The sequence below is a fragment of the Geotrypetes seraphini genome, chromosome 7, assembly GCF_902459505.1.
Source record: "Geotrypetes seraphini chromosome 7, aGeoSer1.1, whole genome shotgun sequence".
Taxonomy (NCBI): Eukaryota; Metazoa; Chordata; class Amphibia; order Gymnophiona; family Dermophiidae; genus Geotrypetes; species Geotrypetes seraphini.
The window spans coordinates 82,977,723-82,996,436 of NC_047090.1; the positions used below are offsets into that span (position 1 = coordinate 82,977,723).

General features: G+C 42.9%; 1 protein-coding gene across 4 annotated transcripts in view; it reads right to left on the reverse strand.

Moving 5' to 3' along the window:
• The window catches only part of STRN3 (striatin 3), a 317,039-nt gene that overhangs the window by 125,097 nt on the left and 173,228 nt on the right, over positions 1–18,714 (reverse strand). For 3 of the 4 annotated variants that reach the window (XM_033950963.1, XM_033950962.1, XM_033950964.1), the window contains one exon: positions 6,520–6,630. The exons of the other annotated variant lie outside the window; for it this stretch is intronic. In XM_033950963.1, coding sequence (XP_033806854.1) covers positions 6,520–6,630 — 111 coding nt within the window. The remainder of the gene's footprint in view (positions 1–6,519; positions 6,631–18,714) is intronic. 4 annotated transcript variants of the gene reach the window in all.

Consider the following 18,714-nt stretch of genomic DNA (forward strand, 5'->3'; position numbering starts at 1 on the left):
GAGGCATACCTCAACTCTCACTGGCTTCCAATTCCAGCAAGAATACTATTCAAATTCTACTGTCTACTATTTAAAACTTTAAACGGAGATAGCCCAACCTACTTGAACAACCGCCTCATCCAAACCACCTCAACTAGACATAGGAAAACTCACACCCCATTCACACACTTGCCAATCAAAGAAGTTAAACGGAAAAAAAACTATATGATGGTCTCCTAGCCACTCAAGTAGCAAAAATAAACAACCAAATCGCCAACCTTCTGATAACGACCCCAGATTACAAAACTTTCAGAAAAGAAATAAAGACTATACTTTTCAATAAATTCCCTGAAAATGTCCTAACCTCTCAAGCTTCCTTCTTTCATCCCTCTAACCCCCCGAACCCCCAAATAAACCTGCTCTACTCTTGTTTTTCCCCAAAAAAGGACCAGAAATTTTTCTGTAAAACACCCTCTTTAACTCTTTTGTAATCCGCCTTGAACCGCAAGGTAATGGCGCAATAGAAATTCCTAATGTAATGTAATGTAATATAACTTTGTTAAATCAATCACTTATCTTGAATGAATGAAAATTCTTAGAGGAGAAGCGGTGTGTCCATGAGGTCCTGCGCTGGTACAGCTTCCAAACTAAACACCCCTTAACGACCTATTGTGATTAAAACTACCGCTTCTCCTCTAAGAATTTTCATTCATTCAAGATAAGTGATTGATTTAACAATGTTACATGTCAGAGTATGTTTAGAGTGAGTTTTTACTATCTTGAGGGTGGTGTACAGGACTTTTAAGTGCCATGATGGTCCCGGCAAACAACCAGCGCTAGTACTTTCATTTGTACTTATAGCACTTTATGGTTGGTGATCTGAGCACTTTAAATGCACTAAAATGCACTTTATATGTATGTTTGAAGTATTTAATTATTTGCAGCTTGTGGAGTATTTTTTATATTTATTTCTCAACACAAGTATTTATATTTAAAGTTCCTTATTGTATTGTAAGGATAGCATATAAAAACAAGAGAATTGACCCAATGATCTCCACAGACAAATCCAAGAAGAAACAAAAAACAATGTGGAGAAATGATGTTCCTAAGATGGACTTTAAAATAATATTAAAACTTGGCAAACCACATAAAATCCTCTAGGACACAGTTCGCTGAAAAGCTTTGGACCCTGGACCCAACACGGTCTGTGTTTCGACAGAATGTCTTCTTCAGGGGTCCCTATGAAGTTCTATGGTAAAGATACGTGGATAAAAATGCTTTTCACTTGGCTTTTTCAACCCCTGTCCTGCACATAGCTTTTATGGATCAGTTTATTTCCAAATGGCATTTTTATCCACGTATCTTTACCATAAGACTTCATAGGGACCCCTGAACAAGACATTCTGTTGAAATATGGACCGTGTTGGGTCCAGGGTCCAAAGTTTTTCAGCGGACTTTGTCATAGAGGTTTTTATATGATTTGCCAAGAGGATAGCACATAAACAGAACCCTCGTCTGCTCTGGGGATATTAAAGACACATGCCACCTCAGAGAGCATAACACAACTCCAACTCAATTTAGAATAAAGGATGTGGCCCAGGGAGAAAGTTAATTAAAAACCTCAGGCTCAGTTCGTGAACAGAAGATCCAAAATGGCCGCAGCAGCTAGCTGCTGAATAGATGCTGCAGAAACTTATCTTGCGCCTTTTGGACTTCCCGCTGATATGCCGAAGAGAAGGGGAAAGAGTGTCGGCGGAGCCTCCCAATGCTCGGCAGTACCCTCGTTCAGTACTATTGATGAACTTATGCGGCGCCTGAAGAGAGAGACGATATCGGGGAGCAGCCCGCTGGAGAAGCCGAAGCAGAGTGATGCCGTTGTGGAACTCCCAGGGCTCGATGCTACCCTCAGCCCCGACATTAGGGTTCTGCCCCCTCAACCCCAGAGGACAAGCTCTCCTTGCGAGCTCCACACGTCCGAAGAGGCGGTGAGTGTACCGCGAGAGGCCAGTGAGGACTTGTTAGTGAGCTCAGGAGAGGTTTTTTTTAAACCCGGTGAGCCAGCCTGAGGAAAGAATTCTCGAGGGGACGATTCAAGGCAGACAAGAGGTATGTCTGGAATCAGAGAGGCCTCTAGAACTTCCTTTAACTTTCACAACGATTGCTAAACCTCCTGAGGTTACTCTAGACGCCTTGTGGGACCTTGTTGTTAACTTAGGGAAAACTTTGGTGCCTCAAATAAATGAAATGGGAGAAAAATTAAAGGATCAAATGAAATAAATTTCCACTTTGAAACAAGAACTACCAAAAGTAAAAAATGAATTACAAAAAGTTTCAACAGAGATAACTTCTACAAAGAAAATATAGGAAGTTTTGATTACAGATAACATTTTTTTGAGGAAGAAATTAGAAATTATGGAAAATCAAAGCAGAGCTAATAATATACGAATGTTGAACTTTCCTAAAATTCCTTTGATAGCTCCATTAGAAATGTTAAAAAGGTATTTCATTGAGATTTTAAAAGTACCGGAACAATCTATCCCACTATTTGCTCGAGCTTATTATCTTCCTAAGAAGAATGAAGATCAACAACCAATAGCGATTGATAATCAACAAGAAAGACAACTAGACGTTTAAAATATACTAGAAACCTCTGATTCTTCTCTTTCTTCCCCAGCTACACTACAAGTGACGGTAGCTCTTCTACCGGACAAGGAATGGATTATGAGAATGTACTTTCAGAATAAGTCTAAAGAATTTTTGGGGTATAAAATTCAGATGTTTCCCGACATCTCTAAGGAAACACAAAAAAAGGAGGTGACAGTTTTTGATTTTGAGACCAGCAGTAACTGAAATTGGAGGTGTTTTCCACTTAAGATTTTCCTGTAAATGTGTTATAAGATATCAAGCTGTAAAATATGTTTTTCTGGAACCCTCTCACCTGTCTAGCTTCATATCTCTCAAATGCCTTGGAAGAGTAGAACCAACATAATATAACAACTAGAGGAAGTAAAATTACTTTCTCTTTCAACAGCAATCTGTAGCTTTCTTATAAATATTGTTAATTTTTGTTGTTTATCACTCCGATTTAATTTTGGATCTTTTGAGGACTTGAGATAGATTAAGTAAGAATTAGTTTCCTGTTCTTTTGATTCTGCTTGATTTGATTTAAGTTATATCGTCTTAATCTAACTTTCTGTACAAGTGTTGTATACTTGGAAATTAATTTGTAAAATTATAAATAAATAATAATAATTAAAAAAAACTCAAGCTGAGAGAGAAGGAAGAGCCACCTATATAGGCTCTTGCTCTTTATGTTAAGGGCATGATGGTATGCTACAAAATGTAAGCCAGGCATTAATTATATTTTCCTCTTTTCGGACTACAGATAACTGAATACGAACTTGGGCTCAGATTTCTGCTATCATAACCTTCACTAGCAGGCCCAGAACTGCGTCTGCTGCTCATGTTGTTACACATGATATTCTGGATAATTCTAGCATCACAGTTAAATCCAATACAGGCTGCACAATTTTGTACATGAAATTAAACCCACAAGTTGCATCTAAAAATTTAACTGTCTCACTCTGCTGTAATTTTGATTGAATCTCACATCAAAATTTACTGTTTTACAAAGCCGCGCAGCAACAACCCCAAAGCCCTTTAAATCTCTATGGGCTTCGGGGCTGTTACTGCGCAGCAGCCGCTAGCTTGGCTTTGTAAAACAGGCCTTTGGTAAAGGCAAGTAATCAAGTAGAGTAATAGTTTCTGACTTAACACTAGACAAATGAAACAGCTTCCTAATAAACCAAGTAAGGTTTCATTAAGGATGGTATAACCTATTCAAAGAACTCAGAAGAGATAATAGAATGAAGAAACAGATGAAGAACTTCAATTATAAATTTAAAAATAACTCTAAATACTCAAGCAGGATACACAAGATGGAGTCATATTTTAATTGCTGATCACTGGAACATTCTAAATTAACAATAAGAAAATATAGGTTCTGATTTTAGGTTTAAATTAAAAAAGGAAGATACCTTTTCCCCCGATATAAAACAATGCAAAAGGGGTTTACAGGATCAACCATGAAAACACACTACTTCCCTCCATACTCTCTCAACCCTCACCTGGCTTGGCTTGTATCCTCCACCGTTTATGTGCCTTTTTTGTGCTGATGACTCATAAGTGACACAAATTATACATAACTGATTCCACTGGAAAAGGTACCCAGCAATAGTACCTGTGGCATGAAAACATTGATAAACACTGGTTTTTTATACCCTCCATGAACACCTGATTAACTGGAAAATAAACACCTAAATTTACAATTCATAAACACCTAAAGAACAGAAGTGTTCTCTATAAGCCAATGGTAAAATATTTTCAGCAGTTGGGAAGTAAGTCCAGTGCAGGCAAACATACTGTCTGGGTCCTGAAAACAGCAATGATAGATCATGATCAAGTATGTGTATTTATATCCCATTCATGTCATTATGAATGAGATATGTATTTATTCATGAGGGAATGTAGCCTTATGGAGTGGAAGGTGTCTTGCTGGGCAGACTGGATAGATAGTGTAGGTTTTTATCTGCCATCATTTACAATTCATAAACATCTAAAGAATAGAAGCCCTGTCTATAAGCCAAGGAAAGTATTGGCAGGTGTTGACTAAACCCCCACATACAATATACATGGCCTTCGCTTAAGTTATGTTAATAAAGTGCAGCAAGTGCAAAACATTTGGACCATTAAGTAAACATCCCCCTTTATTTTATTTTACTTTTATACTTTGTCTTAAAATTTTTGTACTATACACCTAATTCTATAATCTTGGGCCTGGATTCTCTAACCAGCACCCAAGCTTAGTAAAAAAAACACCATTGAAATGAAATTTTTAACTGAGTTTCAAGGCGCCTACCGGCACCTAAAATTTCAGCACTGGAATCATGCCTCCATAGACACTTTAGGACAGGTGCCAGAAATGTAGGTCTGCAAAACCCCGGCTTACATTTCCTGCACCTATCTTTCCTTGAGGTGCGATTTTCTATATGGTGCTGTCGTGTGATTGGCATGCGAACGGCAGTCGCTTTTTAGGCGGCCACCAATATCAGCACTGTATAGAGAATCTGGGCCTTAGTGCCTAGATGAGCTCCATTTGTGTACTATAGAATACAAGCACTTATATACATGAATGTCACATTCACACACATGTGCTGTGCAAGGTAATGTAATGTAATGTAATTTATTTCTTATATACCGCTAAATCCGTTAGGTTCGAAGCGGTTTACAGAGAAATGTACATTAAAGGATAAGGCATAGAAGACGAATGGGTGTGTAAGTTATGCACTTAAATGACAGTATTCTATAACTTTAAGTGGTACATTGATGTTAGAGGATGCTGATGTGGATGGGACTTTGATTTAACCCTTTATGGCAGTTTTATGTTTTTATGGTCAAATTCAGTGTACATGAGGTATAATGTGACAATGCTTTGTATCTGTTTCTTCCTAGAGAAACAGAAGAATTATAGGGAAATCACATGTTATTAGTACATGTTATTAGTAGCCCAAGATTTTGCCCTCCTATGGCTTCTGAAGAGAAAAACAATCTATAGAATATAAACCGCATAAGCAAAAACATGCAGAAAATTCTAAGGACTTTTTCCCCATCACTTAAATTTAGCCTTTCAAATTTCTCCTGGCTCCTATGGACTCCTTGCTGTCTTCTCAATCATTATAAATCATCATCAAAATTTTGACAGTTTTAAATCGCCTGTGCAAGCTACAGTACAAAAATTAAGCTCTATAATTCTATTATAGGAACTTTAAAACCAAACAGATTAACATCAGTTTATAGAATAACAGAACACTATAAAGTTGGAATATAGAAGGAAATAAATATTTAAATTTATTTTTTATATGAGCTGTGGTTCAAGCTTGATTTTTCAGAATACTGCTTTTCTCCATTTGTTGCCAACTGTTTGTTCTTCTTTCTAAATCTCTTCTGGTCCCAATATAAATTACTTGTATGTTTAAATTTATGAAGAAAAAGCACATCTTTCATATTGGCCATGCCTCCTTTTTCCTAAATGTCTTCCAAAACTAGCTCATTTCCCCACACCATAGTCACATTTTACATCAGCAAAATACCTGCAAATTGTTCACATAAGCATGCTATGTAGATATTCAGATTTATAGTGAATGGTATGATGAGCAGAAAGAGCTTTCAGAAATAAAATGTACCAACATCCCCTCAGGGCATGAGATAAAAAGCAGTATGAAAAAGGTAAATCATAATAATTTGGTTAGCTTTAAATTAAAACGCAAAACAGTTTTCTGTATAAAAGCTGCAAAAAAACAATCAAGCAAACAATTTTGCATGTGTGGCCACAAGAAAGCACAAGAAAAAAAAGTTGAGGTTCATAGTACTTTTAAAAAGGAAAATGATGCTCGATATTAAAAGGAGAAGAGAAAATGGATAAAAACTATCCGCTATGAGGAAAGGAAAAGTTGCATTATAAGATGTAGAATCTGCACTTACTCTTCACCCCTTTCTTCCCTTTTCGTTCCTTCTTGTATTGCTCCTTCAGTTTATTTATTAGCCCCTGGTCTACATCCCAAACCTCAGCAGTTGGGGACAGGTCATCCTTGTCTACATGCAGCATATTATTAAAAGAAGAAAAATCAGCAGTTGGCAATGCAAGCTATTAGTAATTTATTAATATAAAACTTAAACATGGTCATTAAAATGCATGGTTAGTTTTTTATTTTTTTTAAAGGTGCAATTCAACTTTTTCATTCAGATGTTAACAAAAATGCATGACCATTTTATGTAGTGAACCACTAAGCTATTTACATTTCTTCAAATAGATGCAACTTGTCAAGCGCATTAAGAAGCAGGTATATTATGAAGAGATGCAACAACCAAAGACAGTGCACAAACATTCTAGCAACAAATTTAGACTGTAAATGAAAAAGAAACTTTAAGAATATTACAAACAATGGAGCTTGTAACTTGGTGAATATTTTAAAATCAGGAGAGGATCATAAAATTCCAAATGAAGGTCTGAAAAATATCCAGTGAGTCAAGTAGGATACCAGATTTTAGCTGGGGCTTTGATGTAAACTATTGTAAATATAAACTATTTAGATATTCTTTTCAAATTTTAGCAGGATATTAAAAGGAAACAGACCTACTACAGTCATGTGAAAAAATTAGGACACCCCATGAAATATTCAGTTCTTTCTTAAGAAATGTTCAGTTCTTTCTTAAGAAATATTCATATCGATGTCAAATCTTTTTTTTTTATCTCTGGAAAAGAAAGAGATGTAATTGCAGGTAAACAACAAAATTTTCCTTGATTTACTCATGAAATAAAAGATATCCACAAAAATGTGTATTCTGAGGAATAAATTAGGACACCCCAACATATCCTTCCACTTAAAGTGGCTCAAATCACACACAGATGTACAACATCATTACTCAGCATTTTGAAGGAGGTTTGTACTACTTAAACCTGTCATATTCTGAGAGATTGGAGAAGCTGGGTCTCTTAAGAAATGTTCAGTTCTTTCTTAAGAAATATTCATATCGATGTCAAATCTTTTTTTTTTATCTCTGGAAAAGAAAGAGATGTAATTGCAGGTAAACAACAAAATTTTCCTTGATTTACTCATGAAATAAAAGATATCCACAAAAATGTGTATTCTGAGGAATAAATTAGGACACCCAACATATCCTTCCACTTAAAGTGGCTCAAATCACACACAGATGTACAACATCATTACTCAGCATTTTGAGGAGGTTTGTACTACTTAAACCTGTCATATTCTGAGAGATTGGAGAAGCTGGGTCTCTTTTCCCTGGAGAAGAGGAGACTTAGAGGGGATATGATAGAGACTTACAAGATCATGAAGGGCATAGAGAGAGTAGAGAGGGACAGATTCTTCAAACTTTCGAAAAATAAGAGAACAAGAGGGCATTCGGAAAAGTTGAAAGGGGACAGATTCAAAACAAATGCTAGGAAGTTCTTCTTTACCCAACGTGTGGTGGACACCTGGAATGCACTTCCAGAGGACGTTATATGGCAGAGTACGGTACTGGGGTTCAAGAAAGGATTGGACAAATTCCTACTGGAAATGGGAATAGAGGGGTACAGATAGAAGATTACTGCACAGGTCCTGGACCTGTTGGGCCACCGCGTGAGCGGACTGCTGGGCACGATGGACCTCGGGTCTGACCCAGCAGAGGCATTTCTTATGTTCTTATGTTCTTATTTAGGGCTCCTTTTACGAAGGTGTATGCGCTACAATGCTGCGCGCACTGGACGCTAACGCCGCCATAGAGCTGGCGTTGGTATTTTCCATGTATCGCGGGGTTAGCGCGTGTGGCATTGTAGCGCATGCTAAAAATGCTAGCGCACCTTCATAAAAGGAGCCCTTAGTCTGGTGTGTTCAAGACTGCTGTGGTGAGAATGAACACCATGGTGACATAAAGCACAGTTACTTACCGTAACAGGTGTTATCCAGGGACAGCAGGCATATATTCTCACATGTGGGTGACGTCATCTACGGAGCCCCGATGCGAACAGCTTTTTCAAGCAAACTTGATTGAAGATTTAAAGTTTGCTCTGCTGCTCCACGCATGCGTGCCTTCCTGCTCCACTAGAGGGCGCATCTCCCCCTCGTGGTCTCCAGTTCACTTAACCAGCAAAGAAGCCAACCTCGGGGAGGTGGGCGGGTTGTGAGAATATATGCCTGCTGTCCCTGGATAACACCTGTTACGGTAAGTAACTGTGCTTTATCCCAGGACAAGCAGGCATGATATTCTCACATGTGGGTGACCTCCAAGCTAATTGAAAAGGGATGGAGGGAAGTTGGCAATTTAAGCAAATAGATTACGTAATACCGATTGGCCAAAACGGCCATCGCTCCTGGACAATGTATCCAGGCAGTAGTGGGAGGTGAAAGTATGAACCGAAGACCACGTGGCAGCCTTGCAGATTTCCTCAATTGGTGTGGACCGGAGGAAGGCTACGGAGGCTGCCATCGCTCGGACTTTATGTCCCGTTACTCAACCATGCAGCGCGAGACCAGCCTGAGCGTAGCAAAAAGAAATACAAGCAGCCAACCAGTTGGACAAGGTACGCTTGGAAACTGGGCGACCCAGCCGATTAGGGTCGAAGGACAAAAACAATTGTGGGACTGTCCGATGAGACTGAGTGCGTTGGAGGTAAAAGGCCAATGCTCTCTTACAGTCAAGCGTGTGTAGTGCCGTCTCTCCGGGATGAGAGTGGGGCTTGGGGAAAAATACTGGCAAGATGATGGACTGGTTGAGGTGGAAATCAGACACCACTTTAGGCAGGAACTTAGGGTTAGTGCGGAGGACCACCTTGTCGTGATGGAATACAGTGAAAGGTGGGTCCGCCACCAGAGCCTGCAGCTCACTAACCCGCCGAGCGGAAGTGAGTGCAAGCAGGAAGATCACCTTCCAAGTGAGGAATTTTAGATGGCATTTGTCTAACGGCTCAAATAGGGGTTTCATGAGTTGAGACAGCACCACATTAAGGTCCCAAACCACTGGGGGAGGTTTGAGAGGAGGGTGGACATTCAAAAGGCCTTTCATGAAACGAGAAACTAAGGGATGGAGTGAAAGGGCTTTTCCTTCCAAGGGTTGATGGAAGGCCGTAATCGCACTAAGATGTACCCGAATGGAGTTGGTCTTCAGGCCGGAGTGAGAAAGATGGAGCAAATACTCCAGGACCAAGGGGACCGGGACCGACACTGGGTCCTGGTCGTGCGAGGAGCACCAGGACGAGAATCTGGTCCAATTTTGGGAATAGCAGGTTCTAGTCGAGGCCTTCCTCGAGGCTTCCAATATTTCTTTGACTGATTGTGACATGGGGAGAGAAGTCAGGGGGAGAGAAACCAAGCATTCAGATGAAGAGACTGATGATTTGGATGTAACAGTGAATCCTGGCTCTGTGATAGCAGAGAGGGAAACAGAGGCAGAGGCAGTGGATCTCTGGTACTGAGTTGAAGTAGAAGGGAAAAACAAGGCTGGCGTGGCCACCGAGGAGCAATCAAGATCATAGTGGCTCGCACTGGTTTGAGATGGACCAGCGTCCGCAGAATCAGAGGAAAAGGCGGAAACGTGTATAGAAACCTTCCCTCCCAATCTAGGAAGAAGGCGTAGGCCTCGAGGCGGTCCGGGGAGTACATCCAGGAGCAGAATTGAGGGAGTTTGTGGTTGAGGGGGGAGACGAACATATCTATCTGAGGAGTCCCCCACTTCTCGAACACCTGTCTTAAGGTTTGAGCGTGCAGCGACCACTCGTGTGGCTGGAGGAGGCGGCTGAGTCTGTCTGCCAGACAGTTCCGCTATCCTTGTATGTACACCGCTCGAAGGAAGATGTTGTTGGAGATTGCCCACTTCCAGAGGCGCAGGGCTTCCTGACAGAGGGCCCGAGACCCCGTCCCCCCTTGCTTGTTTACGTAGTACATTGCTACCTGGTTGTCGGTTCGGACGAGAACCACCCGGTCGTGGAGCAGATGTTGAAAGGCTACAGCGGCGAGATAGATGGCCCGAAGCTCCAGCACGTTGATGTGGCAGCGGCGGTCCTCTGTTGACCACATCCCTTGAGTGCGTAGGCCATCCAGGTGAGCTCCCCAAGCGTACTCCGATGAATCCGTGGTGAGTACCTTGCTGTGTGGAGGGGCGAGAAAAAGTAAACCTTCGGATAGATTTGAAGAGTCGGCCCACCAGAGGAGCGATCGTTGCAATGAAGGAGTCACTGTCACGGGACGGTCGATTGGGTCCCGGTCCTGACGCCATTGGGAGGCCAGGGTCCATTGAGGAATCCTCAGGTGGAGGCGGGCGAAGGGTATGACGTGGACGGTAGAGGCCATGTGGCCCAGAGGAGTCATCATCTGCCGAGCTGATACCGAGGTCAGCAGCGAAATCCTTCGACTCAGGCTTACTAACGCCTCTTGACGTGGAGGGGGAAGGAAGGAGCGGAGTCGAACCATATCCAGCACGGCCCCGATGAACTGTAAGGACTGAGAGGGGCGCAGCTGGGATTTTAGGAAGTTTACCTCGAACCCCAGACCTTGAAGGTAGATAATAGTCTGTCGGGTCGCTGAGATAACCCCCTTCCTGGATGGGGCTTTGATCAGCCAGTCGTCCAGGTAGGGGAATACCTGGAGGCCCTGTGAGCGTAAGGCAGCTGCGACCACCACGAGGCACTTGGTGAAGACTCGGGGTGACGACGCCAGGCCAAAGGGGAGGACTCGGTATTGTAGGTGCAGGTCCCCTACCTGAAAGCGCAGGAACTTGCGGTGAGCGGGGTGCACTGGAACATGTGTGCAGGCTTCCTTCAGGTCGAGGGAGCAGAGCCAATCGCCCTCGTCGATGAGAGGGTAGAGAATCGGTAGGGAAAGCATTCGGAACTTTTCCCGCACCAGAAATTTGTTGAGTCGCCTCAAGTCTAGAATTGGGCGCAGGTCTCCCGTCTTCTTCGGTACCAGGAAGTAACGGGAGTAGAACCCTTTCCCCCGTTGGTCGGGGGGAACCACCTCCACTGCCCGTAGGCGAAGCAGTTCTCGAGCTTCTGAGAGAAGGAGGGGTAAGTGAGTTCGGTTGGGAGGGCACACCCTTGGAGGATTGTCTGGAGGGTTTTCCCGAAAGTTGAGAGTATCCTGATGAGATCACGCCAAGGACCCATGCGTCCGACGTGACTTGTTCCCAGCGCGGGTAGAAGGCTCTGAGGCGTCCCCCAATGGGAAGGAGGCCTGGGGCTGTGGCGGAGGGGGCCAGCCCACATCCGCTTGTCCCGTCAAAAGGACGGGGATGGTTTGGCGGTCGCAGGTGGCTGGGACTTTGGCGGAGCCCGATGGTGAGCTTGCGGGCGTCGGGGTGGAGGCCGTGAGAAGGCAGGGGTGGATTTTTGAGGTTAACGGCGTGGAGGGGCCCTGAACAGCCTAGACGTAGGCGGTTTAGACTTTTGCCGAACGATCACGTTATGATCACTGTTTACCAGTGGACCCTACACAGTTAACTCCTGTACTATGTCTTGTATTTCACAAGGACCAAATCTAAAATAGCACTCACTCTTGTCAGTTCCCAGACCAGTTGCTCCAAGAAACAGTCATTTATGACATCTACTGTGTTTCTCCGAAAATAAGACAGTGTCATATATTATTTTTGGGCCCAAAAAACACACTAGGTCTTATTTTTGGGGTATGTACATGATCATTTCTCCCTTCCTCTCCTTTACTCCAATTTCCTCTGCCGCGTCACTGATTATGTCATCAGTGGCGGACAAGGCCGAATCAACCTGTTTAGAGTGCTGCTGGCCCAATACTGATTTGGAGGGAGGTACCGGTATATAGGGCTTGCTCGTGGTCGTCGGTTTGGATGGGAGGGAATTCGCGGCAGCGGGGAGAAGCGCTGTCTGCAAATCCCAACTAGGGCTTAATTTTGGGGTAGGGCTTAAATTAAGACCAACCCCGAAAATCATGCTAGGGCTTATTTTCAGGGTAGGTCTATTTTCGGGAAACACGGTAGAAATTTTACCTCCCTAGATGTGAAAGTACATGCCTCTACAATCAGAAAGAGACTGCACAAATTTAACTTGCATGGGAGGTGTGTAAGGAGGAAACTTTTGCTCTCTAAGAGAAACATCAAGGCCAGACTGAAGTTTGCCAGAGAGCATGCAGACAAATACCAGGACTTCTGGAATAGTGTCCTATGGATAGATAAATCTAAACTTGAATTATCTGGACACTAGAAGAGAGGACATTTTTTTGACGTACACCAAATACAGCATTCCAGGAAAAGAACCTCATACTAACTGTGAAGCATAGAGGCAGAAGTGTCATGGTTTGGGGATGCTTTGCTGCAGCAGGACCTGGTCAGCTCATCAACACAGAATCCACCATGAATTCTATCATGTATCAGAGGGTGCTTGAGGAACATGTGAGACCATCTGTAAGAAAATTAAAGCTGAAGCGGAACTGCACCCTGCACAATGACCCAAAACATATCAGTAAATCCACCAAGGACTGGCTGAAAACTAAGAAATTGAGAGTCTTGGAGTGGCCGAGTCAAAGCCCTCCTCTTAATCCCATTGAGATGCTGTGGGGTGATTTGAAACTGGCTGTATATGCAAGAAACCCCTCAAACATCTCACAGCTTAAAGAATTCCGCATTGAGGAATGGGCCAAACTTTCCTCAGACCAATGTCAGAGACTGGTAGATGGCTACAAGAAGCGTCTCACTGCATTTATTTCAGCCAAAGGGGGTAATACTAGCTATTAGGGTGTAGGGCGTCCTAATTTATTCCTTAGTTAGAATTTATGGATATCTCTTGTTTCATTAGTAAACCAAGGAAAATTTTTGTTTACCAGAAATTATATCACTTTCTTTTCCAGAGATAAATAAAAAAAGGATTTGACATTGATATATGAACATTTCTTAAGAAGGGGTGTCCTAATTTTTTCACATGAATGTATATCTCAGAAACCTAGTACTAATGTTCCAGCCTATTTAAGGAATCCTATATAATAAAATGCTAAGCGCGCATTCGCACTCTTACCACGTGTTTTCCTGATCCCTGATCTGTTGGGCTGTGGCAGATAAGAGTACGCATGCGCGTGTCTAAGGACCGGCAGCAGGTAACATGCTGTGAATCCCCCCCTTCCCCAACCCTACCCGGCACACCACTAACATGCCGCGACTCCCCCCTGCCGACCCTACCGGCACACCAGAAACCCCCGTTGACCCTCCCAGCCGACCCTCCCGCCGCTAGACGGCTGACAAACCTCGCAGCTCCAGCAGCGTCCCAGGCACAGTAAACACGCTGCTTCGCATCCTTCTACTGGCCTAATTTCCTCTGCTGCATCCCTGATGACATCATCAGAGACGCGGCAGAGGAAATTAGGCAAGTAGAAGACCGCGAAGCAGCTTGTTTACTGTGCCTGGGACGCTGCTGGAGCTGCCAGGTTTGTCGGCCGTCTAGCGGCAGGAGGGTCGGCTGCCAGGGTAGGGTCGGTGCGGGGGGTAAAAACATGCTGCTCAGGGGATGGGAGGTAGGCAGGCAGGAATCGAGGGGGTGGGGGGTTTCAATGGAAACATGCTGCTCAGGGGATGGGAGGCAGGCAGGCTGGCATCGGGGGGGTGGAGGGGTTTCAATGTAAACATGCTGCTCAGGGGGATGGGAGGCAGGTAGGCAGGCTGGCATGGGGGAATGGGGGTTTCAATGGAAACATGCTGCTCAGGGGGATGGGAGGCAGGCAGGCAGGCTGCCATCGGGTGGGGGGGTGGGGGGTTTCAATGGAAACATGCTGCTCAGAGGGATGGGAGACAGGCAGGCAGGCTGCCATCGGGGAGAGGGGGGTTTCAATGGAAACCTGCTGCTCAGGGGGATGGGAAGCAGGCAGGCTGGCATCGGGGGGTGGGGGGTTTAAATGGAAACATGCTGCTCAGGGGAATGGGAGGAGGCTGGCATCGGGGGGGGGGGTTAAATGGAAACATGCTTCTCAGGGGGATGGGAAGCAGGCAGGCTGGCATCGGGGGGTGGAGGGTTTAAATGGAAACATGCTGCTCAGGGGGATGGGAGTCAGGCTGGCATTGGGGGTGGGGGTGGGACAAAGTCTGTAAGATAATGATGGGGACATGTTGCTGAATTCTGAATTCATAACAGCAGTGATGAACCAGCAACACAATTGACTCAAGAAGAAAGAAGAATGTGACTAAGTCTAAGGGAAATTTGCTTCTTAAGTTAACTCACCAGAATGTCTTATGAATAACTGAATTGGCTTGAGCATGCAAAATGAAAAAGCCCAGAACCACAGCTATGGTTCACTAGTATTTGATACTTCATAAATAAAATGGTTTATAGGAGCATCAAACGGCATTCTCTGGTGTAAACTACTGTCTCATTGTTTGTATCTTTTTACTTTCACTTCTGCAGCACAGACCGTTCTCAGTTTTTACGCAAAATATTATTTCTCAGCGTTCTCAGAGCGCTCTACAAGAGTGTCCCCTGAGGAAGGCATATTGATTATGCTGAAACTAGAATCCTTGTTTGGACAATATTTTTGAGCAAGGTTTCTGTCATGAAATAAAGACTCTGTCATTGGTTGAATAAATGTCTCCCTTGCCTTTTGTTGGACAATCTTTATAATGTCAGAACCACAAAGTTTCATTTTGCAGCTTTTTTGCAAGAACACAAAAGGAAAACCACATAATCAAAAAAGGCATTCCTCAAAATATATGTTATAATGTTATATTATCTGTAATGCACTGCCAATGTTTGGAAATTCAATAAAGATCTATAAAAAAATACCAATAAGATAAGATGCAAGTAGATAATTTTATGAGGTTTATCACTGAAAATATTTTTACACAGAATAAAATGAATGGCAGTAATTACATAGCAGAAGCAGGTTTATTTTATCTTTAGAATTAAAAGGTGTTAATTAGAAATGATTCATCCAGAATTAGGTAAGCAGCTAAGCAGATTTTCATGCCACACTAATCTATGGAAAAAGTGCAAAATGTGAGTCAGCTGAGACGACTAACCATGCTTCACATTCTCAGATTGTTCACCATGCTTAACACCCTTACTGATTAAAAATTAAGAAATCATTCTAAAGCAAGGGCTGAACAACAGTGAGAACTGATAGCAGCTTTTATCAGATATCATTGTGATTTTGAGGGTGGGGTGAGGGAGGAATGAAAACCTATCCTACCACTTTCAGAATCTTATACTAATGGCAGTATTAAGCAAGGTGACCCAGGTTCCCATAAACCTGCAGATCGATAAAGGTGCTCAATTTTAATCCTGGTACTGCACTATTTATGTCTGAAGCTGCTCAAAAATCCGCTTTGTTAGGTCAACATGTGATATAGGGAAGAAAGGGTAGAAAAGAAAAGTCAGTGAAAAAGATGCTTTAGATACAGAAAGTTAGAGATATGACAAAATACAGAAAAATGGAAAAACAAGGTAAAAATATAAAAAAAGGTGAAACGAGACACACTACACAAATGGAAATATTAAAACATTCAAAAAAAGCCGAGAAAAATATTAAAAAATGCATAGAAAGCTGTGATTACAGTTTAGGAGGAAAGATTTTAGAGAAAAATTAACCATTTTAAGAAAAAAGTGAATTAAGCCTACAGCACAAAAAAAGAAAGAATTTATGACAATTAGAATAATGCCCACATTCTGCTACACTAAGGCCCTCTTTTACAAAGGTGTGCTAACCGATTAGCGCACGCTTATCAATTTAGCGTGTACTAAACGCTAACGCGTGCATGTTAGTCTATGAATGCATTAGCGTACGCTAATTCAATTAGCGCGCGCTAATAGGTTAGCGCACCTTAGTAAAAGAAGGGGGTAAATCTGACCCAACTATTATAGTGACTGTTCTTGACCAAGGGCTAAAATCTATGGCTTTCTCTGGAATTCAGTTAATGTGGATTCCAAGTATGTTATTTAGATGTTATTTAATCAACTTCAAATATTGCAGAATGTAAATGAGAGATTAATTTTGTTTTAGTTAGTTATTTGCATTTCAAAATATAATTACAAGAATCTGTGAGATTAATTTTTTGTATATGACTTTATGACTCCTTATTTGATAAAGACTTCACTGGCTTCCTACCCATGCACATTGTTTGTTCAAACCTCTTACTATTGTTTTCAGATTTATCCATGGTAATGTTTCCACTTACTTATCATAATTGCTTTTACTTAAATGTTTTATGGACTAGGAATAATTTCTCTCTGCTCTTTGCCTTCTGTAAAACAGATTCATTATAGACTATTTTTGATGCATCTTTACATTTTGAAACAAATAAGCACTGGAATACTCTTCCTGCAGAAATTATGTGAACCTTCTTACTTAAAACTTAATAAATTATGTGATCCTGAGATGTGGACTAGATCAGTGTTTCGCAACACACGGTACATGTACCCTAAGGGGTACGTGGCCTGGCCACCAATTCCCAATTATCGGGGATCTCACATTCCTGCCCGCCATTTCCAACATCTCTGCTCCTTCCCCCCTACGCTGAAGCCACTTCCAACGATTTCTTCCCCACCCCCGCTGCAGAAACCTTCTATGAGCTGCACTCGCTCCTTCCGTTTTCAGCTGCATTCCTTGCATGGGCAGCGCGCGCTGCACTTAAGTGGCTGACCAAGAAACATTCTCTCTGACGTCAGAGTTGACGTTGGGAGGGAGGCTTGTGCAGTTCATTCGGGGAGTGCTGCTGAAGGGTGAAGATGGAAGGAGCAAGTGTGGCTTGAAGAAGGTTTCTGTCTTGGCTTTGGCAGCGGGGCAGAGATTGTTGGAAGCTGCTTCAGCGCAGGGGGCATGATCTTTTGCAACAAAGGCTGGAAGGCAGGGAGGAGGAGAAGGATTAGAGAGAGAAATGTTGGATATGGTGGTGGAGAGGGAACAGAGGGACAGATTGAATGTGATGCAATATTATTGGACATAGTGATTGGGAATATTGGACATAGTATAGTGATGGAGGAAGAGATGTGATATAGTGCTGGAGAGGGGTGCTAGGAATGGGCATGGGGCTGGTGGGCAATGGTGAAAAATGCTGCACATGATCCTGGGGATGAGAGGGGGAGCAATGTTGTGGTAGCAGAGGGGGTGGAAAAGGTGCTTGGATCTCTCTAAAAAAAAAAAAAAGAAAAGAAAGAGAGAAATAAAGAAAGAAAGAAAGAGACAAAGACAAAGACAGAGACGGAGAGACAGACTAGAATGACAGGTGCATGTCATGAAAGAGGCAACGGCTGCAACCTTAACCAGTAAGACTAATGCCTCAAATTGTTTCTGGAGGACCACATCCACTTTGCAATCCTGCGGACTCTTTAAAAACACTCCTCCTTCGCTTGGTGGGGAAGTGTGTTTGGTCACCTGGGCTACCAGGGAGTTCACCTTTGGCATAGCAAACATTTGCTGAAATTCCTGATCTATGGGATACAATTGGAATGTGAAGCATCTACGCTCTTATGATGTGCAGAGATGCTGTCTTGGGGTTCCAGAAAGTGTTTCATTCCCTCTGATGGAACAGTCTGCCATTCTCCAGCTCTAGAGGCCCGTGGAAAGGTTAAGCTGAAAGCTCCCACCCTTCCATCTCGTGCCATATGACATGTTTTACAATGGCACTCTTAAGCTGCCCATCCAGCACAAATAAGGCATGATATAGGGCAGTGTGTCGCAAACGTTCTAAGCTGCTGACACACTAATCTCGGGGCTGCAGCTGGAGGGCACCTGGAAGCGTCCTCCAGCCTTGGCCCTGAGCTTCCTATTACTACTGGTGGGGGTGGGTGGGTGGGATGCTGCTGCAGGAGAGGCGCTGGCAAGGAGGAGAGACACAGACTGACAGACTACAGGACATGAATCTAGCCATGAGAGGCAGGTCCTGTAAGCAGTCAGCTGGCACCAGCACCTCTCCTCCTCGCTGGCATCTCGGGCCACATATGGAATCCTTCGGGGCACACAGTTTGCGATACATTTATATAGGGGTATTAGGGTCTGAAGGCCCAATCTCTACTACCAATTTTGAGGCAAAACCAGGCTTTTAAAACAGTTTTGAGAACTTAGAAAAAAATATTGAGCAATCAAAGATTGCTGCAGTGACAGCATTTTAGCACAAAAACCCAGCTTAAAAGCACTTTAGGGATGACCAAAAACAACAAAAATAGGATTTTAGAAG